This window comes from Camellia sinensis, chromosome 6 (assembly GCF_055761805.1).
Source record: "Camellia sinensis isolate YWXY chromosome 6, ASM5576180v1, whole genome shotgun sequence".
Lineage (NCBI taxonomy): Eukaryota > Viridiplantae > Streptophyta > Magnoliopsida > Ericales > Theaceae > Camellia > Camellia sinensis.
This window is the reverse complement of record NC_138966.1, coordinates 107,834,070-107,859,183: the sequence shown is the minus strand read 5'-3', so window position 1 is coordinate 107,859,183 and position 25,114 is coordinate 107,834,070. Positions and strand designations below refer to the sequence as shown.

The window sequence follows — 25,114 nt, the reverse complement described above, 5'->3', positions numbered from 1 at the left end:
GACCCATTTAGTACTCATTATGGATGTTATATTGATAATTTACAATTTGATAAATAGCCCATACATTTTCTAAAATTTATTTAAAATATAAATTGTCTCTTATAATTTTTAAAATTATAAATACATCTTTGTTACAATTTTTATTTAACAGAAAAAAAAATCCTAATTACTCTTTTATACAACAATAAAATTATCTAAATTGTTAATTGAAATATATTTTTGATAATATTAAAAACAATTAATGGACTTAATAATTTATAAATAAAAATGATTATTTAATATGTGATTAGAAACTTGAAGGGATGAAATATAATTTTTAAAAATACAAGAGAAAATCTGTATGTTAAGCATATCTTAGGCGGTATATTTATAATTTACCCTTTATAATTTAAATTGATCATCTTTTAAATCTTTATATGTATTCATAAAAATTAAAATTAAAATTAAAATTTTATTTTATTTTATTTTTTGAATTGGGGAAAAAAGGGTGTTGCTTGGAGGTATCATTGTAACCCCTAGGTTCCGGTATTATGACCAGATTTATCCCAATCCAAAGAAAAGAACCAACCACCGAGGTAAGCGGGAAATGCACCAATCCCCAGGCAAAGTCATGAATGGAATACAACTAGGGGTACAACTCGGACGAATTCGGTTAGGTTGGGAGGTTGTCCAAGCCCAACCCAAGTTGTGCTGACACCTACCTAAGCTCGCCTAGACCCGAATTGTAATATGAGGTTGCCTGCCTAAACCCGACCCTGAATTAAACCCGAATTGCCTGAGCTGCTTGAATTATAAATGAATTTCAAAATTTTTTTTTTTGCAACTATATTATTAAATTATTAAAATTTGACTATATTTACATTTTCTATTATAAAAAATAATTAATACCATCAAAACAAATAATTTATATAATATAAAAAATATGCCGTTATAATAATCCTTACAATTTATGAGTAAATATAAAAAATAAAAAAAGTAATATTTTATGTTATTTATATATATAATATATATTTAATATGATTTAATAATCTAAAGTGCTTTAATATCATGTAATGACTAATAATTTATATATATTTAATATTTTTATATATCTATAAATATATATAATTTGAGCTTCGGGTTGTTTGACGTCTTTGCTCAAGCCCCTACATAAATTTAATTCAAGTTTCTGAATTTTTGTTCAAGTCTCTACTGAAATTTAAACCAAGCTATTAGTGAATCAAACCACAAGTTCAACTTGTTCTCCTCTTTCACTAACTTTGTACTCCACGAGGCTTCAATGAACATCATATTAATATTTTTACCAAGTTCGTTCAGATTCTATAAACCATATATGGAAGAAGAAAGTGCAAAAATATGTTTTAAGAATAAAGGTGACCAGTGGACAAGACTGCTGTTAAAAGTGGAGAGTATGATGCCTTACCTCCATTCCTAGAGAGATTATTTCCATAAGCCAAACGTGTGACACAAGGAACACTACCAGCAAGCCTTACTGTGACATATGTTTAATGCTTAGAAACTAAAACAAATTTCAAAGGTAGGTAGTACAAGAAGACACATGCATTGATGGAAAATAAACATGGTTTATAAATCCAACATAAATTATACAAAGCTGGAACCTTAAATTTGACAAAGCAAGGCTACTATCATCTGAAATGGCATCTAGCAAATACACAAACACATCCGATTGTGAGAGCTTAGCATACCATGGGTACAAAAAAAACAGGTATGACTCACACACACACACACACACACACAAAAACAAAAAACAGAGCTACCAGAGAGTTGCAGATAAATCTGTCAAATCATTTACTAACTCCAATCAGCATGCACAGCCACCTCGTTGCTCTGTTTCTGAAACAACATCAGGAATGCCTTGGAAGTATCTGAAAATTGAAATTGGAAGTAACAAAAAAGAAAACAAGATTAGGAGCAACAAAGATTATTTGTGAATCTTGAGACTAATATCTCCACTACACTTTAAAGAACTAACTCCAAAGGAACCTAACATCTAGGGTTGCATTTGGAATAATAGATTTGAAAGTGTATGGATTTGTACATGATTGTACAAAGAATATAGCATGTGTTTGGATTTGAACAAGCCTTATGAATGAAAACACCCCAACTAAGCAAACCAAAAACAACAACAATAACAACAGCAACACTAATTATATTATCACAACATTCAGCAACACATTTACAAAGCTATTTTTGCATAATTTTGTCCAACACCCACTAAAATTTAAATGGAATTATTTCAAACCATGCGTCAACCACTACAATTATAAGGTTTTGCACGTATTACATCTTGAACAAACAAAATCAATTTCTTACTACAGGGAAAACCACAGCAACAATTATAAGGTTCTGCATGTACTACATCTTGAACAATTTTTCTTCGTTCTCTAATTTCACCAAGGTCTTTACAACCCTATACTAGAGAATGATATAATCATCTAACAAAACAAATCCTCAAAGTTCTACCTGTTCAAAGAATTAAAAAAAACATTCCTAAACTCAATACAGAACATTAAACACATAATCCATGTGTACTATGATAAACAAACATAGCCTGCCTGATGAAACGCGGGTGCATGCATTCCAAAATCTCAAGATACAAGTACTCGTTCATTTGTCAATTTCAGGTGAATCAACAAAACACCTCCAAATTCATAAATTGGTTTTTTTCCAGAAACATTTTAAATGCTCAGATGTAAAAACGGTTAGGAAGCTTAGAGTTAGAAGTGCCAAAGGCCTTTTTTTGGGAGAAACCCTTGACCATGGGCATTATATTACTACCTCAAACTCCTCTGAGGTAGTTGTCATAATTGTCCATCATTATCGACTGGATTTATCCTGCTATGGCATCTAATCTCTATTACATAACAAGCATCACCACTGCAACTATCTAATTTATATCAGCACCAAAAATTTGTCAACCAATACTACGGCTATTCTATTTATTACGATCGTAAAAACATATTACAATAAAAACCATTCTTTCATCATAATGAATTGCATGGCTACCACAAGGTACTCCATACAGATGACAACCATAAGAAATGAGTACAGATGACCTCAGATGCGAAGCAGATGAATCATGATGTCCCCACCCTTTTCTACATAACTTACCACATCAAACATTTCCCATAATTATTTCTTAGCAGTTTCATGCCTGCTTATTTTTTGTTGCTCAATTAAATCTGTCTCTTTTCTTCCTTCATATTATAAAACTTATGGTTGAGTGGCATGGCATAACATTTGTAGATTGATTTGACATGGTAAACTCTATATGAGGGAATTAGCCAAGAACAACCAACAATGCAGAAATCACAGACAGAGGAAAAAACGAGAAGGAAGAATAAAAGAAGAATATGTTGTAAACCATTGTAGTGTTTTTTTAACACAAAAGCCTTGTGTGAAAGTTAAACCGAATGCCTCAAGGCATAAAGGAATGGCTTGGAAATGGCTTTTCACTATATAATTTTATTTTTAGGACATAGTATGTATTGTAGTAAAAATGAGAAACACCAAACCAGTAAACCTACACAAATACTAAGAAAGTCCTTCCAAATATTTTACAAGCAAATTAATATTGTTCAACAAAGAAGACTGGTCGATATACCATAAGAACATTGCAAATGTAAACATCAAAACAAGCATAATATAGTTCAATTACAATACCATCTATTTTTATTTTTTTTTAAATGACAAAATGGCTAAAATTAATACCCACAACCAAATAACAAAACATACAAAACTTGAACTACATCAAAAGTAAACCAGGGCCTTTGGCCTAGTGGTGTGAGGTTGCATGTTCAAATCCTATAGAAAGGAGTTTGATACCCTTTGAGTTGCCCCCTTCCCCTACTAATAGCCAACCCCTATTGAATACTAATGTATACCATGTGATAAAAAAAATAAAAAATAAAAGTAGGATAACTAGTAAAAGATAAACAACCTTAAAAAGATATCAGCTTCTTTAAAAAATAAATAAATAAATAAAAGCTACTCAGACATAAGAACGATACTAAAATTGCATAGCCCTCATAGTTAGGTTCTTCTCCCAGTCCCAACTAATATTGCAAGGAAGACTAGAAGCAAAAGATTGTGGACAATCCACTTTTATGTTAAATGACACATAACAGTAGGGAAATTCAATGACCACATACAATCCTCTAAGATACCAGACTACAAAGAATTTTGATAAAATGCCTTTATCATGCATGTCAATGTGCATAATCTATGCCTGTGCACATAATTGTGACAATTGCAATGTCATGCAAGGTTCATTAGCAATTGAATGTTGAAGGTCTGTGTGGTGGGAGTTCTAGTCAGTGAGTTTTAGTGTGGTGTGCTGACACGGTCATGATAAGAGAAGCGGCAGTGTTTAACTCTCGAATTTAGGGTCATTTATTTTCACCCCATATCCAAGGTTATGGCAAGTATTTTTTGTATTTTTTTATTTATTTTGACAGGAATTGTCAAATTTTGGACAGGAAGATTTCCCAATATCTCAACTTTCCTGAAACCCTAAATCATGTGTCTCCTTTATAATTTGTTCCAACATCGTAATCACTATTGTCACCTTCAAAGATAGCTATATAGATAAGATTAAAATTCATATAGTATGTTAAAAAATGGTCATTTACCATTGAAGCATGATAACTTAAGCAGACAGCACCATAATACATGTGGGCATAAAAATTTTTGAGGACTAGAGAAGTAACAGACTACATCCATATCAGAAAGACATGTATGATATGATTTTATGCTTAAAGAGTCCGTCAAACTTTAAGAATTAATTACCTCAAGAAATGACACACTTTGTTGAAAAAGATATCTGCACTTTATTCGTCAAAATTGTAACCTACGATTATCCTAATCTTTTGGAAAAATGATACCTAATTGTAAAATTGTGTTAAAATCCACCTACTCTCCACCTACTTCACCCACTTAAACCTACTCCACTAAACCTAACCCACTACACCACTACCACCTCACCTACTCCACTAAACCTAACCCACTACACCACTACCACCTCACCTACTCCACTAAACCTAACCCACTACACCACTACCACCTCCACTTCACCTACTCCTTACCTACTACACACTCACCCTCTTCTATATATAGGAATCATGAATCATTGTAATAGATATCAATACATGAATCAATAATACAATTCTTTATTTCTCTTTATACATTAAATTTCTACATGGTATCAGAGCCATAAGATTTAGGCCCGTATTTTGTTTTCTCACCGGCGGGCAGCCGGCCGGCAACCTTGCCTCCGCTGCCCGCTGGAATTTTGTACACATACCTTCACTTTCCTGCCTCTTCCAACTTTCTTACAACTGTTGTCCCATAGATGGGCTTCATATCTACCGGTCCATCTATGCCTTGTGACACCTCTATACTGTGAAGTCCTCTGTCCAAATGCATCAATGGACTTCCTATGGACAACCTGCTTCTGATCAAGCTTCTCAGACCCTCTTTTCTTCCCCTCCTTGAATGGTGTTTGGTACACCTCATGGCCTCTAAATGCATAGTAATCTGAGTATTGCTGGGCTAATAACGAAGGCCTCTCGAGCAACTGAGATGGGGCTTCATATTCCCTTGCCCATCCAGCATCCATAACCATCACTTTGTCACAGTCCATAACTGTGGGTATTCTGTGAGCTATGCTGATTATTGTAAACGACACAAGGTCCTCGCGAATGGTTTTCTGAATGACAACATCGGTCTGGGAGTCGACAGAAGCCGTTGCTTCGTCCATAAACAGAATCTTGCTGTGTTTTAGCATGACTCTCCCCAAGCACAGAAGCTGTCTCTGTCCCACACTCCAATTGTCTCCGCCATCAACCACTGATGCATTGAGTTTTTCAGGCTTTGCAGCCACAACATCTTTTAGTGGTACTGTTTTTGTGCGAAGGGACAGAAATCATCACATTTCTCACCTTTTTTTTCTTTTATTTTGTCCTCCACTTTACACCTCACATGCCTTCTCTCTGTCTAAACAATAATTTTCCACCATCTCCCTCTTTTTCTACACAATATTTTTGTACCACCGCCCACTCCATGATACCAATATCAAAAAAAAAACAAAAACAAAAAAAAAAAAAAATTTTATTCCAGTTAATTTTTCTGCATTACCACACCTACCATTCGAGTTTGCCAAACACACTTGCTTTATTCATATCGGGACTCACCCCGATCACCATTTTACATCCAAAAAAAAAAAAACAAACAAACAAACAAACAAAAAACAAAACAACCGCACCCATAGTGGGATTTTTCTTCTCTACTCTACTGCGGGTCTCTTCTTCTTGCTTTTCTCTTGATTGTCCCGTGACTGCCCAGCCTCCATGCTTCCTAGACCACCAAGCAAGTTGCCTCCTCCCTGCTCCTCCACTACAGCATATGGCGGCCCTCCAAATCGGAACATAACGGTGGCCTTCCGCTTCAGCTCCTTGTTTTCTGCCTTTAGCACACTTATCTCTGCTCGCGCATCCTTATACATGCGTTGGAGCAGAGCCAGCTGGGAGTTTAACTGTTGCACCTCATTTGTCCTGCTCTGCAGCCGGTGCGACAAGTTTGTGACCGCAGTCATGGTTTCCACACATGACTTCAGAGTATACTGATTGGCCTCAATATCAGTTTGCACCGCCATTTTTTGCTCCACCGACCGCATCGGAAAGTTCAACGGAGCAAACACAGAGGTGTTTGGTTGAGGTTCACTGGCCACCGCACCAGTTCTCTCTCTTGTTGACTCATTGAGGTCGGGAAAGAGAGTGAGTAGACCACGGGATGAAGAGGCCATATTCTGGGTAGCTGGACGGGAAGAAGAGGCCATGTTGCTGAGTGTTTCAGAGACGGGTTGGTTACAGAGTATTACAGAGTTTCTCAGCAAAGGAAGAGTTTGTTTCAGAGGTTTTTCGCAGCTTTTCTCTGCCTCAGCCTCAGCCTCCGTCTTATAGCCGAGGCAGCCACGCGCATCGCGCGCCTCTTGCCACCAGCCGACAAACGGGCACGCCAACCAAGACACTCACGTGCCTCGCCATCATGTCCGGCACACCTTTTGATAAATTGGGCACGCCTTTTGATGGCACGCCTTTTGAAAAATTGGGCGCACCTTTTGAGGGTGTGACTTTTTTAATGGGTCCGACAAGACTCTGTAAACTGTCCCGACATTGATTCCGGTTAGCTCCTTTATGGGTCCGACAAGACTCTGTAAACTGTCCCGACATAGATTCCGGTTAGTTTCTACAAGGGTCCGACAAGACTCTGTAAACTGTCCCGACATAGATTCCGGTTAGTTTCTACAAGGGTCCGACAAGACTCTGTAAACTGTCCCGACATTGATTCCGGTTAGTTTCTACAGGGGTCCGACAAGACTCTGTAAACTGTCCCGACATTGATTCCGGTTAGTTTCTACAAGGGTCCAGCAAGACTCCGTAAACTGTCACAACAACTGTCACCACATTGTCTGCTACAACGGTCCGACATGACCCCATAAACTGTCTTCTACAACGGTCCGACATGACCCCATAAACTGTCTTCTACAGCGGTCTGACACCGCCATCCAGTGTCCTCTACACCATTATGACACCATCATCCAGTGTCTTCACCAATGGTCTGACACGACCATACAGTGTCACCTATCCTCTTTTATTTTTATGTATTTTCTTGTTTTGTTACTCTCTCCAAACTCAAGTTGGTTAGTTCCTATCCCCCTTGAGTTTGCGGGGGGCTGTTAAAATCCACCTACTCTCCACCTACTTCACCCACTTAAACCTACTCCACTAAACCTAACCCACTACACCACTACCACCTCACCTACTCCACTAAACCTAACCCACTACACCACTACCACCTCACCTACTCCACTAAACCTAACCCACTACACCACTACCACCTCCACTTCACCTACTCCTTACCTACTACACACTCACCCTCTTCTATATATAGGAATCATGAATCATTGTAATAGATATCAATACATGAATCAATAATACAATTCTTTATTTCTCTTTATACATTAAATTTCTACAAATTGATAGGAATAATAGGAACTGCAACTCATGAGCAAGGGTAATAGAAAACTTCAAACTATCTTGACCATATGAGTGAATACTATTCTGTAACATATTTTTGAAAATAATAATATAATATTGATAAGATAAATAAATTCAGGGATAATATGCATCGCTTAACAAGCCTTTTAGACAGCTTTATGACTTAATGCAAGATCCAAATGGAAGTATTTATCTATATTTTACACAATGGAGGAATACCTATCCCCTGCAAAAGCATAACAATTTCCAGTATACAACATCGATATTTTTTCCAAAACACGTTCCATATTTTCCAACCATCAATCAACAAGTAGTGTACTTATCCCAAAAAAAAAAGATCAATGCATAGAAATTTAAATATTTGTGCCAAGTCCGCAAAGTGAACTTACATATCCTGCTCATGCTCATTGACTAGAGCAGTTTTGGTAATTGACAGGAAAGCAGCATCAACATTGATATCCTCTTTTGCAGATGTCTCAAAGTAAGGAATGTTCCCTTTTGAAGCACACCATTCTCTCGCTTTCTTCTCAGAAACCTGTGTGTGGATATATTAGATCCAAACACAAAAGCACATGAAGGTTTAAACCGAACAACAATTGTATATCCTTACCACTCGGCTACTTCCACCATCTATATCAATCTTATTTCCAAGTAACATAAATGGAAAAATCTTAGGATCAGGTGGATTTGCCTACAACACAGTGGAATCAAGTTAAAGTGATGTAGCATCAAGAAGAAACAACATAAAGAGAGAGAAGGAATATAGAGAGAGGAGAAACAGGGAACCAATCCCAAACAATATATCGATTCTTCATTATTCAAGCCAAGTCTGATAAAACCATTAAATAAAGAGCTATTTATAGGCATCCTAGGAAACCCTAATTAAAGTTAACCCCAAAAAAAAAAAACTATAATATTCATAAAAAGACACGGCTTTTCATTCCCCAAAATAAATAAATAAATAAATAAATCCTTAATCTTCAATTCATCTTCATTCAACACATTTTCACTCCCCATTATAAAGCTAAGAAATGGCTCTAGAATCGCAAGGAACCGTTAAGTAATACAATATATATCAACATCAAGCTGGGATTAGGATTTCCACAAGCATCACATATTCAAATGATTATGCTGATTTGGTATATGTTTTTACGAAATATAGGTAGTTTAGCCACCACTTGCCGCCTCAGTAAGGTTAGGGGTACGTGGAGCAGCACTAGCAAAGCTTGGAGGAATTGTGTTAGGTGTGATATTCTGAAGCAACAGAGGAAGTATTTGGCTAATAGGATAAACGCACTGGTTCATAAGGATTTGGAATTGTTGAACGTAGATTATAAATGAGACTAGAGTGACAATGACATCGGATGGTGCCTCCAGTTGTGGTGCTGGTGGCGAAGCCAGTACAATGTCTTGTGAATGTTCCTAAGATTCTTCAGGAATGGAATTCCAATGAGCTTGATAGACTTGAGTGTTCTTGTAAGCTATGAACATGAAGGCCACTCAGCGAAATCACCTGAATGTAGATGGAGCTGACTGGAGGATAGTTGCACAAAGCGGAGGCAGGGGACTAGTCCTATAGAAGAGTTCAAGGTTGGGAGCAGGAGTGGGGATGGGTGGGAGCAAGGTTCTAGAACAAGGCCCCCCATAGGAGTTTTTGGCTACTAAGGACTGGAGGTCACAAGGTCACCGGAGTGTGGTAGAATATGACAAATATTGAGGACCCGGCGAAGGATTGGCAAAGCAATGGAGCAATCCAGCTAGAGAGAGAGGTGGTAGAGTTTGAGAGCTTGAGAAAGACCCTTTTGGAAGATGATGTATTAAATCCTGTGATGTAAGGGAGTCCTGTCTTTTATTTATTAAAGGTTGGTCACATGACCATAACCAACTGTTTGGATATTCCAAGATTCCATTGAGATATGCCAGAATGTAGCCACGTTTTAGGATTTGTCTCGATCATCGATACTTCGTACATGAGCTTAGTGACACGGTCTCTTTCTCAGTAGGACTTGCCTAAGGCAAGCATACTCGTGGGCATAACGTAGGGCAAAGCCTCCATCTCTAGCCTCCAAACCATAAGAACCCCAATGTCCTGCAGTGTGTGTCAAAGACCTCAGAATGCTAAATCAAAATTTCAATTCTTTAGGTGCTGAATCCACAAGTAAAAGGTCAAACTACCAAGTGTAAGAGGGGCTAATTTGAGCCCACTAAATTATTTAGGCCCAATAGCCCAAGATTAGTGGGCCCGAATTTATCGCAAGTCCAAGAATCGGAGGGCCCAGATTTATCGTCATCAAACGGATTGAATCGCTCTAACCCTCGAAAGGGTTCGGATCCACGAACCTAGAAACTTACTCGGGCCCGGACTCGAAAGGGTATTAAACAAGCCTAGAGATCCGAGGCACTCGGACTCGAAAGGATTCGGATCCACAAATCTAGAGATCCGAAGCACTTGGCTTCGAACGGATTCAGACGCAATCTAGAAGTCGCTCCGTTAATGAGTCCCAGAACACTTGCAGGCTCGGAGCTTTCCGGGATCTACGCACCAGAACCATGGGCGTAATGGAGTTCGAACAAAGGACCCGATCCCGAGGACGGTGAGTGGAGATAAATTCACTCTTCGGTTAAACTAGCCTATACCCGGGTCGAGGTGGCACGACCCCGGGGGGTCCATGAGACTCGGCAATATTTTGCGGCAGGACGTCCTCTGGGACTACCCCTGACCCTTTGGGATGATTGAGGATCATTGGTTAGGTGTGGCTAAGAAGAAGGGTTCGCCGAGGGAGTGATCTCCTCTTCGGGGTTTTCTCATCCTCGGAGAAGTCACCTCCTCGGAGAGGTCACCTCCTCGGACAAGGTGGTTAGAGAGAATATTCCCCATGTGCCTTGCACATGGGCTCCATCCTACATCATGAGGTGCCTATAAATAGCACCCACCCATAGCTTTACAAGGGATGGATTTTGGAGATTTTTAACTCTTGGGAAAGAACTAATTTCCCTTCTCCATTATCAACCTTGAGAAAGTGGGAGATCAATGGGAGAGCCTTGCCATTATTCTATTCTCTAGCCATTTTGCCTTCTTCTTCACCCAATCTCTTATCTCCATCATCTCCTTTGTTGTTGTGTTCCTAAGTTGAGATTATTGAAGAATCTAAGCCTCTCATCATATTCTAGAGAATTCGATCTTCGAATTTTCCAACTCCTTTCTTGAACCCTCTCCTACATTTTGGCGACTCTGCTGGGGAGGCGGATTGGTTAATGGTCTCAACAAGATCTGGAATCCACACAACTCCAACAAGGATGGCGGGAGAAGATGAAGTTCACCAACAAGGATCCTCTAATGGTGGTGATGACAGAACCATGGCTCCAGATCAACCACTTTTGCTTGAAGCCATTCAAGGACTTCAAAATACTCAACAAGAGATTCTTACCACTCTTCAGAATCTCACTCACACCATGTTGGTGATGAGTTCTAACTTTGCACCGGCGCCAAACGGAAATCAAACTGGTGGTGGAGTTATTTCCGCCGGAGCGCAAAATCAAATCCAAGAAGAAGTAGGCCCCAATCAACCTGTGGCTCATGGCAACACAGCCACAGTAACACATGCTCAAACCACAGTAGGCGGCAGCAGTTTGCCTATGCCCGGGCTCCATGGCGTGCCGAGCCAAGATCCAATGGTGACTAGGGGAGTTTCTGGTGTAATGAATGGCGTTCCGACGACTGTTGGTGTCCAGGAAAACATAAGGAGCATGATGGCGCAAAAGGGAGCTCTGCCCGTACCTAATCTTGTTACGCCACCAATAAATGTTACCCAAGCACCAAGCGGGCCTCCTTTGGTGCCGACAACAAATCTGCAAGCACAACCCGGTATAGCGGCGCCGTGCGGTGGACTCTATGGGCCTCAATTCAATATCCCATCACCAACTGGCTTGTCTATAGGCGCTGATGGCCAGTATCGTCAAATGTCCTCACCAATGATGAATTCGCAGCACCAGAATGGCCAAGATGCCCCTAGCTCAGTCTTCGGGTACATAAGCCAAGTCCCGGGAATACCACCATCAAACTCTCTCCCTCAACAGTTTCTCACTCTCGCCGATGTGCAGGCCATGTTCGATCTCGAACGGGGCAAGAGGACCTTACCCTCTTTGCCTGATCCAGACATCAAGCCGCCTTACCCCATTGAGATGCTGAACTATCCATACCCTGAGGGGTATACAGTGCCGAAGTTCATCAAGTTCGACGGCAAACAAGGAAATGCCCGAGAACATGTTGTGAGATTCATCGAGACTCTGGGTATTCATGGTTCAAACCACGTCCTCCGACTGAGAGAATTCTCTAAGTCCCTCACCGACCGAGCATATAGTTGGTATGTTAATTTGGCCCCAAACTCTGTCCGAAGTTGGGAGGAAATGGTTAACAAATTCCACTCCAAGTTCTTTCAAGTGGCGGAGAAGGTGACCACACTTACATTGTGTAAAGAGAAGCAACAAGAAAGTGAAGACATCCTTGACTACGTCAAAAGGTTTCAGGACAAGGCCGTAGATTGTCATGAAGCAGTCGAGGAGAGTTATCTGGTTCAAATCTGTCTAGAAGGGGCATTGAGCAGATACAAAATGTTTCTAGTTAATCACAAGCTACCCACCTTCTCGGCATTAATAGAAGCAGCTCGGAACATTAGCATTCCTCATGCTCAGGAGTCCGGATTTAAGGCCAGTTACAAGACTAGTTTCAAATCGTCTCGTGGACCTATTGTTGCTGCTGCCTCTGCCCCAGATACCCGAAATTCACAAGGAGGAGGTCATAGAGGCCAGAAGAGAAAGCAATATAATGGTGAAAAGGGGAATGTTTCTTATCCATGTGGAATCGAGGAAGTGAAAGCTCTAGTTAAGGAATGGGTGGCTGACGGAGAGCTAAAATTGCCTTATGTTGAAGAAATGCCATCAAAAAAGGACCGTAAGAGCCCTGAATTTTGTGTCTACCATCGTACATTGAAACATCCGACGGAGAAGTGTTGGACTCTCAGGAAAATCTTCAGAGATAAAGTCGAGGCAGACTAATTGAGGTTCAAAAAGCGAGGGACTCAAGACATCCGAGAACAACCGTATCCTCAACACCGAGACAAGGGAAAGAATGTTGCTATGATAGCTTATGAAGGCCCAATGATCGAGGCTATCGCTAATCTTGATGACGATGACTGTTATCTGGACGACATCCTCGAGCCAGAGGGTGAACAAGTTTACTATGGAAGTGCTCTCGATCCAGAGGGCAGAACATTTATGACTCATGGCGAAGATCCCTTTGATCCAGAAGGAGGAGAAGAATACTATGGAAGAGGAGGACACCATGTTTATGTGGCATCTTATTTTGAGGAGACCGAGGAGATGGTTAACTACGAGCCTCCAAGAGTGGAAAAAGATCCGGATCACTATGCCAAAACCCTGCAAGACTGTGTAAAGTTCAAGCAGTTTTTTGACCAGCTTGGACTTTCTAGGGAGGCAAGAACGGAAATCACCAAGTCTATCATTAATATAGCCGAGGCACACCATGAGGAATGCATGTCGACTGAGGGGTCTATCCCGAGGAAGGCAAAAGAGCAATCTAGTGCCATTACTTTCTCCGAGGCTGATCGAAAGTATCCTTTTTCTCACAATCGCCCGTTTTATGTGACTGTTTTTATTAACGGGGTTGAGTTCAAAAGGGCCTTTCTAGATAGTGGAGCCTCTATCAACATTATGACTTGCGCTACTCTAGAAAAAGCCGGAATCTCTGAAGAACGCATTGTGAAGCAGCCGATAGTCATCACTGGCTTCGGTGGAGAAAGGAGAGTTACTATCGGATGCATAACAGTTGATTTAGCCGTTGGAGAGATTCGCTCGGCCACCAAGTTCCATATTATCGATTCTGAGGCAAATTATCACATCATTCTAGAGAGGACCTGGATGCATAGATATGGGGCTGTACCATCAAGTTATCATCAGTGTGTTAAGGCTAAATGGGGAAAGAAGACGGTGACAATTCAGGCTACAGAAAGGCCGTTCGAGATCCATGAAGCTCATTATTCTGATGCCATCTACTTCACCGAACTGGCTGTCGAAGAAGTTCCCACCACCTCTAAGCCTCGAGGGGTCAAAATTCCTCGTTGGAGGATATCAAAGATGACAAGGAGCCGATGACAGAATCAAGTAAGCGGGCGATGTCTAGACCAGAAATTCCGCCTATTCCTCGGAAGGTGATGAAAGTTCGAGAAGGAGGCAAGATGGTGTATTATTTATGAAGGTGCGGGGAGTCGGTTTCTTCAGTCACCGACTCCGAGTCAAAAGAAGAGCCTCCTGACAATGATATAGTAATAAAGCCTGAAGTGGCTCCAGAATGTATGCAAGATGGGCCGAAGCCTCAGCCTGAACAACTTATCGAAATAGATCTGAGTGATGGACAAGATGCACCGAGGCCGGTATTCGTAAGTTCGAGCCTTAGCCCAGAAAAGCGGGAACAGTTGTTAAAGTTGATAAGCCGATACTCAGATGTGTTTGCTTGGTCATATAAGGAAATGCCCGGACTAGATCCTGACCTAGTCTCCCACTATCTTGATGTGTTCCCAAACTCCAAGCCAATTAAGCAAGCTGCTCGAAAATATCATCCAGATCTCGAAGAGAAGATTAAGGAGGAGATTGAAAAACTTCAACAGGCTGGTTTCATCCGGCCAATACAGTACCCCACGTGGTTAGCAAACATCGTGCCAGTAAAGAAGAAGAATGGCCAAATCAGAGTATGTGTAGACTTTCGAGATTTGAACAAATCTTGCCCGAAGGATGAATTCCCTCTTCCTCACATCGACACCCTCGTGGATACTACCTCGGGACACCAGATGTTCTCATTCATGGATGGATTCAGTGGATACAATCAGATTAAGATGGCTGAAGAGGACGCAGAAAAGACTGCTTTTAGAACACCTCTCGGAAACTTCTTCTATACAGTCATGCCTTTCGGACTCAAGAATGCCGGTGCAACTTACCAAAGGGCTATGACTGCAATCTTTCATGACATGATCCATCATGAGGTGGAAGATTATGTTGATGATCTAGTGGTGAAATCCAAGAAAGAAGAAGACCATCTCCGAGACCTTGAGAAGGTATTCAAGAGGTGCCAGAAATTCAAAATGAGGATGAATCCTCTCAAATGTGCTTTCGAGGTGACGGCCGGGAAGTTCCTCGGGTTTCTTGTACATAGGCATGGTATCGAGGCAGATGAAGACAAGGTCAAATCTATCAGAGCAATGCCTCCCCCGCATTCTCAGAAGGAGTTAAAGAAGTTCCTCGGGAAGGTGTCTTATATTCGGAGGTTTATCCCAGCACTTGCAGAGATCTCTGCCCCTTTCGGATCATTGTTAAAAGGAGATGCCAAGTTCGAGTGGAACCAGGAGCACCAAAAGGCCTTCGAGAGAATCAAGGCGGCTTTGACCTCGCCTCAGACCATGATAGCCCCGCAGCCCGGGGTGCCTCTAATGTTGTACTTAACTTCAACCCCCATGTCCATAGGGACATTATTGGTCCAAGATGTAGATGGAGCAAAACGCCCAGTGTATTACATTAGCCAGAAGATTCGAAGAGCAGAAGTCCGATATACTCCGATAGAGAGACATTGCTTAGCTTTGGTATTTACCGCCCAAAAGCTCAAACATTACTTCTTAGCACATCAGATTCAGATTGTTACTAAGAGTGATCCAATCCGATACCTCATCAGCAGGCCTGCTATAACCGGGAAGGTGGCAAGATGGTTGTTAGCACTGGGTGAATTTGAGATCACATGTGTAGCCCCCAAGGCGATTAAAAGCCAAGCCTTAACTGACCTTCTTTCTCAAATTCCAAGTGGTGACTATGAACCAGTGAATGAAGAAGTAAGAGGAGAGGTGCATGCAGCTATGGCTTCCGAGGAAAGCTTTTGGACATTGAGCTTTGACGGAGCAGTAGCCAGAGGTAAAGAAGGAACCGGGATAGTCCTTACAAGCAAAAGTGGGGAAAAGTTATATTTGTCTTATAAACTGGATTTCCATTGTTCGAATAACGAAGCCGAGTATGAGGCTCTTATTTTAGGCTTGATAGCAGCTGAGAAGCATAGTATCAAGAAGATTCGGATCCGGGGGGACTCAAAGCTGATAGTGAAGCAAGTTTCAGGACAGTTCGTCTTAAAGGAGCCTGCCTTGGCCACATATCGAACAACAGTCCAAAGGCTTCTTGACAAATTTCAGAAGGTCGAAATAGGGCATGTGCCTCGCTCCGACAACAAGTTTTCAGATGCCCTCGCAACATTAGGGGCAAGAGTTGACATTCCAGAGGAAGAGGCAACAATTGTTATCAAGAAGAGAACAGAACCTTCAATAATACCCGAAGACAAAGGCCTTCCGGAGGACTGGAGAGGAGAAGTCCTCGAACAACTCAGAAGCAAAGTTGGAAAACTGACTATGGCCAAGCTTGCCCAATTCACAATTATTCAAGGTGAACTTTACTTCCGAGGAGGTACCGGATTCCTAGCCCGGTGTGTTGGCCAACAAGAAGCAAGCTTCCGACTACAACAGATCCATGAAAAGTCTTGCGAGGATGAGGATATCAGTCTGTACAAAAAGATCCAAAGGCATGGCTATGATGGTGCATGATGGCCACAACCCGAGCAGCTAGTGAAAGCTTTCCAAATGATCTTGCAACTCTAGGAGCAAATGTCAACATTCCACGGAAGAAGTCTATCTATGACATTTACAGTTTGCATTTACTGCATTGTCCATGAAGTTCTATCTTTCTTATGTTATGAAGAAATTTATTTCCTCCATATTATGTATCTCTATTAAAAGTTATTTTCTCTACATTGTATATCTTCATTGTGTTATTTTGCTTGAAACAGTTTTCAATTTTGTTGCCCCTCAAAGAAGAAAAAGGAATGGTAGACTCAATTACCAACCTGAAGGGAGTTTTCTTGACACAGTAGAAGTATACTTCCACTCGGACCCCTGAAGAGCAGCCATGGCTTCCATCAATGCAAGCTTTGAGGGTCTCTCTTGCTGAAGTAGAGTGTGTTCTCCGCCTCAGACTTTCGAAGAACAGATCTTGCTTCCATCAGTGCGAGCTTCAAGGGATAGCCTTTGCTTCCATTAGCTGCCGAAGTAGAAGTGCACATTCACTCGGACTTCCGAGAGACAGCCTTGTTTCTGCTCGGACTTCTGAGGGAGAGCCTTCCAAGGGACAACTCTTGCTCTCATTAGTGCGGGTCCGAAGAACAACCCTTGATTTCATCAATACGAGCTCCGAGGATCTTTCTTTTCAAAGTAGAGTGGGCTCTTACTCGGACTTCCGAGGGACAGCCTTGTTTCTGCTCGGACTTCTGAGGGAGAGCCTTGTTTCTGCTCGAACTTCAGAGGGACAGCCTTGTTTTTGCTCGAACTTCTGAGGGACAGCCTTGCTTCTGCTCGGACTTCTGGGAGACAATCTTTACTTCTATTGGTGCAAGCTTGGTAGACTCGGTTATCTTCCAGAGGAATCTTTCTTGTCAAAATAGGGTGTGTGCTACTTTCGGACTCCCGAGGGACAGTCTTGCTTCTGTTCAAACTTTCGAGGAAGAGCCCTTGCTCTCATTAGTGCAGGTTCTAAGGGCCCCGAGGTCATGGATTTCGCACAAAAATTTATTTGCCTGAAATAGTAAAACCGACAAATGAGATGAGCAATATCAATTTCATATCCTGATTCAGACATTATCAGAATGGGGCAACATCAACAAATAATAATGATCTATTTAAGCTACAACAATTCTACTCCTTTGAGCGAGTTCGTGAAAAATGCAACAATCAAGTTTTTGTCTCTTCGGGCCGGCTCCTCTCAAGCCGACGTAAAGCTACAACGGTCACACAAAATTTTGGCATCAGCTATGTATTTCCCAAGCATCCACAAGTTAAACAAACAACAATATATCATCTTTATTATTCAACGAGAGGAAGAGGGAGCCGAATTTCATACTCACAAATTTGGGACTGTTAGAGGGGTGAAGTCCGAAGCCAATGTTGGAAATTCAAGTTGAAATCAGAGAGGTTTTATAGACTGTAATCAACAGGACTGAGCTAGGCTGGGCAAGACCACGCACGTTGCGTTGAGTGGGCGAACGTGCGTGGTCGGCGTTGGACAAGTTGAGACAGGGCGGCAGCAGTGAGTGTAGCTTGGATAAACAGTAAGTGAGAGGGGTGCTAGACGAACCAACGACGCGTTGAAAGGGCGACGTGGTCCACGTTGATTAATCACGGCCGAATCCAGTGAGTATGCAAAAATCGAGATTCAAACTCCGAAAAAAAAAATAGCGCCGGGTGGTGAGACTAACGAGCTGGATGGTGTTAGGCAAAACCACACATCGCGTTGAGTGGGCGACGTGTGGTTCGCGTTGAACAGCCGAAGACGAAGGCAAAGCATCGGGCATCCACTATTTATCTTCCGAGCATCTACAAGATCGACAAGACAATAATTAATTATTCAACAACATGACTTATATACAATATGAGGGGCTCATTCCCTCGGGTTTCGCTTGCAACAACATTTATTGTATTCTGCTCTACAAATTTCAAGACAAGTCTAACAAAATTTTCAGTAGCAGCACCAACAAAACTCAAAAGATTCAAATTATTTCTCTCTCTACACCAACATTAATACCCCATCTATGTCAATATTTATCGACACAAAGTCAAGCTTCAAAATATGAATTTCAGGGCTACATTTCATCATGAGTTCAAGATCCAGTCGGAGGGGTTCAACAAATAGCAATAGCAATGTGTGTATCATCGACAACAACAACACGTTTGTTTCTTTCTTTTCAACAGAACAAAGTGTCATTTTTGTCTACATTCAAACCAAGCTTCTGAGTAAAGTTTCAAATTCAGGAATTACAATATTCAAACATTCAATATTGTGATTTTAGCAACATCAGATTTTGAGTCAACAAAAATGCCTCAAGACTGGCCTCCATTTCAAGGAAAAAATCAACGGAGGGCTATTCAAGTTTTATTTTCTTTAGCAATGAGCAGCAATCGACACATCAAGATTCACAAAATATATATTCAGATGTAGAGATTCTGAAATTGGGTTTACCACAAAGAAGGCTTCCACCAATTTTTCTTTAAAAAAAAAAATAATAATAATACTTACCCACAGACTTAGAGAAGTAACGAAGATGATGAAGACCAAAGGCGGTGTAGGCTGAGAATGGTGCACGAAACAGCGGGCAGCTAGGCAAACCAACACCGCGCTGAGTCGGCGGTGTGGTTGGCGTTGATTAATCATAGCCGGAACCAATGGCGATGGATTACAATGGGTATGAAAGTAGGGCCGAAATTCGTGAGTTCGGAGCCCCGATAAATATTGTTAAGCTAAGAAATAATACCAACAACAAGCTGAACGGTGCTTGGTGAGACCACGCACGCCACGTTGAGTCGGCGGCATGTGTGGCCGGTGTTGGGCAGTTAAGGACAGAAGTAGCAACGCATGTGGGTACCGCTGGATAGCCGATGCCGGTAGCAAAGATTACAGCAGAGATAAGTCGACAATAGTAAAACACCGATGGTGAGGTAGAGGAGTCGGCGTCACAATGGCTCTCAAAAGCCGGAAGCAGCAGTGTCGTCACAAGAGAAGTCAGTGTCGGTGCTAGTTGGTGAACCTTGCTCCGGAATATTTGGATTTCTGAGAAGCTACGTCGATGAGCCGAAGTAAAGCACCCATGGTAAGCAGCGGCTTGGGTCGCGATACGCACGGTCGTCGGAGCTGGGGCAAGGTGATGGCAAGTCGGTGCTGGTGCTGGCCTGCCGTGACAGTGGCTGGGTCTTCGGCGGCGTTGATGGAAGCTGTGATGGAGGGCTGTGCAAATGGCAGCGGTGCTGGTTTGTTGAAGAAGAAAGATGGTCTCTCAATCTAGAGAGAGAGTAGGCTGAGAGACGAAGTCGGAATGGATGCGGCGGCTGTGCAAAGTTTGTAAGGATTAGGGTTTTTTGAGCCTTTCCTAAAAAAAAAAAAAAAAAAAAAGAAAAAAAAAAGAAGAGTACAAAAAAATAAAATTTTTGCTTATCAATTTTTTCTGTAAATTGAAGTGCGTCATCAACTTTATCCATAGGCTCTGTCGTGACAAAATGTTTTTTTTTTTTTTTTTGGGGGAACGTGATGCGAAACAGGGTCGAAGAAATGACAGTATGCATGTCTGAGAAATTTAAAATTTCTCATACACGCAAGGGACAAATGTAAAAGGGGCTAATTTGAGCCCACTAAATTATTTAGGCCCAATAGCCCAAGATTAGTGGGCCCGAATTTATCGCAAGTCCAAGAATCGGAGGGCCCAGATTTATCGTCATCAAACGGATTGAATCGCTCTAACCCTCGAAAGGGTTCGGATCCACGAACCTAGAAACTTACTCGGGCCCGGACTCGAAAGGGTATTAAACAAGCCTAGAGATCCGAGGCACTCGGACTCGAAAGGATTCGGATCCACAAATCTAGAGATCCGAAGCACTTGGCTTCGAACGGATTCAGACGCAATCTAGAAGTCGCTCCGTTAATGAGTCCCAGAACACTTGCGGGCTCGGAGCTTTCCGGGATCTACGCACCAGAACCATGGGCGTAATGGAGTTCGAACAAAGGACCCGATCCCGAGGACGGTGAGTGGAGATAAATTCACTCTTCGGTTAAACTAGCCTATACCCGGGTCGAGGTGGCACGACCCCTGGGGGTCCATGAGACTCGGCAATATTTTGCGGCAGGACGTCCTCTGGGACTACCCCTGACCCTTTGGGATGATTGGGGATCATTGGTTAGGTGTGGCTAAGAAGAAGGGTTCGCCGAGGGAGTGATCTCCTCTTCGGGGTTTTCTCATCCTCGGAGAAGTCACCTCCTCGGAGAGGTCACCTCCTCGGACAAGGTGGTTAGAGAGAATATCCCCCATGTGCCTTGCACATGGGCTCCATCCTACATCATGAGGTGCCTATAAATAGCACCCACCCATAGCTTTACAAGGGATGGATTTTGGAGATTTTTAACTCTTGGGAAAGAACTAATTTCCCTTCTCCATTATCAACCTTGAGAAAGTGGGAGATCAATGGGAGAGCCTTGCCATTATTCTATTCTCTAGCCATTTTGCCTTCTTCTTCACCCAATCTCTTATCTCCATCATCTCCTTTGTTGTTGTGTTCCTAAGTTGAGATTATTGAAGAATCTAAGCCTCTCATCATATTCTAGAGAATTCGATCTTCGAATTTTCCAACTCCTTTCTTGAACCCTCTCCTACACCAAGCATGACGCAAGTTGCCACTATGCTAATAATTCTAGGTTTCTACCATTGAACTCAATTAATAGGGACTATTTTTTATTTCATCTATTTTTAAATGGAGATTTCCTTCCCTATACCTTTGAAACAAAAAGTGTTCATTTCAATGACAGCCACAAAAACATGGCAACTCTAAAGGTACTTCAAATATGCAGAAAAATCAAGAGGCGAAAGAGTTATGATAAAAACAAACAATCTTGACTTTTTTCAGTATATTTAGAGCCATTTGAAACATTATCATCTATGAAGCACAGGTACTTTGAAAATGTTATCGTACTAGATACTGGTACTCGTACCGATAGGACTGCATGTGTACCGGGGTACAAGAAATATGTACCGGATACTTTTTATACATTCTTTAGCAGTTGAATACTCCATGAGTATATCGGGAGTACACCAAGTTATGGGACATTGCTGGAGATACGTTTAATTTATTAAAGAGTTCTTATTTACTTGAAATTGCAAATCCTTTACTTGATGTGCCAGAGATGAAATTCAATGATGAAGTTGATGGAAGTGAAAACTAAAATTTTAAGTTTTCAAATTTTGCTTAATTTGCTTTTGGAATGAAATTTTATTTTGTAATTTCTCCTATTTAATGGCATTAAAATAACTTATAGACTTTGGTCTGGTATTGGTATTGTTGACCTATGATTTCTTTTTTGGTTTTCTAATTTCTCCTTTTAGTTTTGGTATTGAACTTTGATTTTTAAATTGAACCTCAAACTATAAATTATAAAAAATATAATATTTATTGACGTACCCCAGTCATACCCGAATCCTTTTTTTTTTAGGTCTTTCTGTATCGGAATACCCGTACCATTATCCGTACCTGCACCTGTGCTTCATAGATTATCATAATGTAAGGCAAACCTTAGATTTTTTTTATTTTTTAACAAAGAGTCCAGTATATCAAAGGGTTGACTTCCTATAGTTCTTGGAAGTATCACTCAAGAAATAATAACAAAAGAATAAACAGACTTATGAAGTTCTACGATTACCAATAAAATGAGAAAGCAGAATTCGCATGAAGTCAACTTTAAATTAAACCCAAAAGTCTAGATGAAGCAAAAAATGATCATGTATAACAACCACAGCCACAACATTGTAAAATATATATGAAGTAGGAAGAATCAACCTATATAAAGAAAACATCCACTACAGCAGAACGACCAAAATATTATCAACAATTTTATGGTTATGATCCTCATAAAACTTGAACAACTACACTCCCTTGTATTTGTTCAAAATTAGTAGTTGTGAAAAATTCTATAAACAAAAAGAATCAATGAACCATGTATTTGAGAGCAAAGTACCTCTAATTGAATCCTTCGATACAAAAAGAAAATGACAGCCTAAAACAACTCCATATATTTCAAGATTCTGAAATGTTTGATTGACTATCTTGTAAGTTAGGCATAATGTGCAATTTAAACAATGGGCCTCGGCAGTTGTTTATTGATTCATTTACACTTACGCACGCTCATTGAGACAAATAGACCAAAGCTAAAAGATACATGACAAATTGTTCAACATTGGCAGCAATGAGATAAAGATGGTAACTAACCTGTTTGAGAAATTCTTCATGCCAGTTGTTAAGAGTATCAAATGATTTCATGACATTAACATCGTATACAAGAACACAGCAATCTGCCCCTCTATAAAAGGCAACACCGAGACTCTGAAACCTCTCCTGCCCAGCTGTGTCCCATATCTACCAAAGCAAAGCACACAATCACACAGCAAATAGAGAGATATTGATCAAACATGCTCTAGAAAAAACCAGGCACAGAACAATAAAACTGAACTGAGAACCCACTTGTAGAGTGACAAGCCTGTCATCAATTTGTAGTTCTTTGGTGACAAAATCAGCCCCAATTGTAGCTTTATATTGCTGACTGAACTTCTTATGTACATATCCAGTAAGCAGTTAAATACCCACAAATACTAATTCAAATAACATAAAAAATAATTCACAATGAGCTTAAGTAGCTCTCTCAGTTGGGATTTTAGAACTGTTTCATTGGATTCCATGGTCAAAAATTCAAAGAAAAATGAAAGCAATTTTCAGACCCAATAGCGAAACAATTGACTTGTAATTAAAAAAACAATCAATATGGAGATTTGAAGATTGAGCTACAATACAAAAATTGAAGCTGCGATCTTCAAAATTCAGGAAAATAAAAACATGAAAATTCTTTATTTGAAGGATACTGATTCATCAATGACGTCTTACCAACCCTGACAACAAAAATAAGAATAAAAATCAATAAAATTATTAAAAAAAAAATTACGGAATTAGAAATCAAGTTGTGATTGAACCCTACAAATAAAAATGAAGAAGAAAATTAATCGTACCCACTGTCGCCGAGGACGATGACCTTAAGCAAAGTTCGTCTGCGCACGGACATGGCGAGCAAAAAGTAGAGAAGCTTTTTTGAATCTGGTAAGACTCGAAGATTTGGACAGAGAGAGACAGAGAGAGAATGTGAGATTTTAGAGAGAAGAGAGAAGAAAAAAGGGGCGGCAATTTGGATGATATCTCCCTATCTGGAAGTTGGAACATTAATTGGGATACCGACCCAATGGGTTGTTTTGACAAAGGGAAAATTTAGCCAAAACTTTTTTTTTCGACTCTTATTCGGTGGAAAAGATATTTTAATTTATTTTAAAATTATTACTTAAAAGTCCTAATCATATGTTTGGTTCTAGTTTAAGTCCTATCAAAAAAAAAATTTGAACTAATAAGTCTCATTTTTAAATAAATAGACGTGTTTGCCCTTTAACATAAATAACTGTATATAAAATTCCATTCACTTTATTTATTAGAAAGAAAAAAGAAATCAGTTAACAGATCAGTCATGGAAATAGCTGAATATTCGAATCGTGAACGATCTTGAAGGATTTATTACTTTGGTTCGCTATTATACGTAATTGATTTCTCGATTTTGATTCGAATAGGAAAGGATCTTAAAGGATTTCTTAGTTTGGTTCGCATTTTGAGTTGAAATCTGTTGGAGTTTGTTATGTGCGATTTCGATTTATAAATTGAAGAATTGATTTGCTGGATATTTGATCTTCGATCCGATTTATAGATATGTATTGTTTCGATTTTGTATATTATGTTTTTTTAGAATTTTCTTTAGTTTTGATTGAATTTATTTATGAGAATATGTTGAATAATTTTGTTTTTACGAATTGAAGACGTGATTTGCTGGATGATTTCTCGGTTTGGTTATTTATTTTATGAATTGAAACGTGATTTGTGAACTATTTGTATTGTTATGAAGTTTTTTGTTCTGGTGTTTATTGTTATGAAGTATTTGTGAAAACTGAGAAAGTACTTAGTATTGTTCTGATTTTTACTGATGCGATCTTTTTTTCTTGTTTAGATTGAAAGATGAGTGAAGGTTGTACAAATGCGCTTATTTTTTTGTTGTGCAAGTATTATGGTTGCACATTTGCAATTAAGATTGATCAAAATGTTACATATGATCAGTTGGTTGAGAAGTTACGTTTGAAATGGGATAATTTGCAATCTGATAATATTTATCTATCTTACTCATTGCCTGGACATCCTAATTGTACGTTGGACAACAATGAGGAGTTAGATTTGTTGTTGGCATTAGTTGTGCATTTTGATTCAAAGTGTATTGATGTTGTTGTGAGGGTAAAAGACTCAACCATTGACTGTGGTTATCTCAAC

The 25,114-nt window shown here is 40.2% G+C and overlaps 1 protein-coding gene and 2 long non-coding RNA genes across 3 annotated transcripts; all 3 read right to left on the bottom strand.

Annotated features, from left to right (window-relative positions):
• Positions 1 to 1,542: 1,542 nt before the first annotated feature.
• On the bottom strand, positions 1,543 to 24,018 carry LOC114300940 (ras-related protein Rab7). The gene is made up of 7 exons (XM_082874407.1): positions 23,767 to 24,018; positions 23,623 to 23,649; positions 23,228 to 23,327; positions 22,976 to 23,122; positions 8,689 to 8,769; positions 8,468 to 8,613; positions 1,543 to 1,886 (listed from the first exon to the last, which is right to left on the bottom strand). Exons 1-7 carry the CDS (start codon positions 23,817 to 23,819, stop codon positions 1,823 to 1,825), a joined length of 618 nt encoding a protein of 205 aa, XP_082730533.1. The 5' UTR covers positions 23,820 to 24,018; the 3' UTR covers positions 1,543 to 1,822.
• LOC145792815 (uncharacterized) lies at positions 4,957 to 5,144 on the bottom strand. Its single transcript, XR_014332748.1, has 2 exons — positions 5,084 to 5,144; positions 4,957 to 5,041 (listed from the first exon to the last, which is right to left on the bottom strand). It is a non-coding gene; the product is annotated as an uncharacterized LOC145792815 (long non-coding RNA).
• LOC145792814 (uncharacterized) lies at positions 7,684 to 7,979 on the bottom strand. The gene is made up of 2 exons (XR_014332747.1): positions 7,919 to 7,979; positions 7,684 to 7,876 (listed from the first exon to the last, which is right to left on the bottom strand). It is a non-coding gene; the product is annotated as an uncharacterized LOC145792814 (long non-coding RNA).
• Positions 24,019 to 25,114: the final 1,096 nt, after the last annotated feature.

What these genes read in the sequence shown, in the direction of transcription:
- LOC114300940 (XM_082874407.1), bottom strand. Translation starts at nt 23,819, where the DNA reads ATGTCCGTGCGCAGACGAACTTTGCTTAAGGTCATCGTCCTCGGCGAC. An exon ending in ATGAAGAATTTCTCAAACAG is followed by an intron (nt 8,770 to 22,975) that starts GTTAGTTACCAT and finishes ACTGTGTTGTAG; the next exon opens with GCAAATCCACCTGATCCTAA. An exon ending in ATGGTGGAAGTAGCCGAGTG is followed by an intron (nt 8,614 to 8,688) that starts GTAAGGATATAC and finishes ATCCACACACAG; the next exon opens with GTTTCTGAGAAGAAAGCGAG.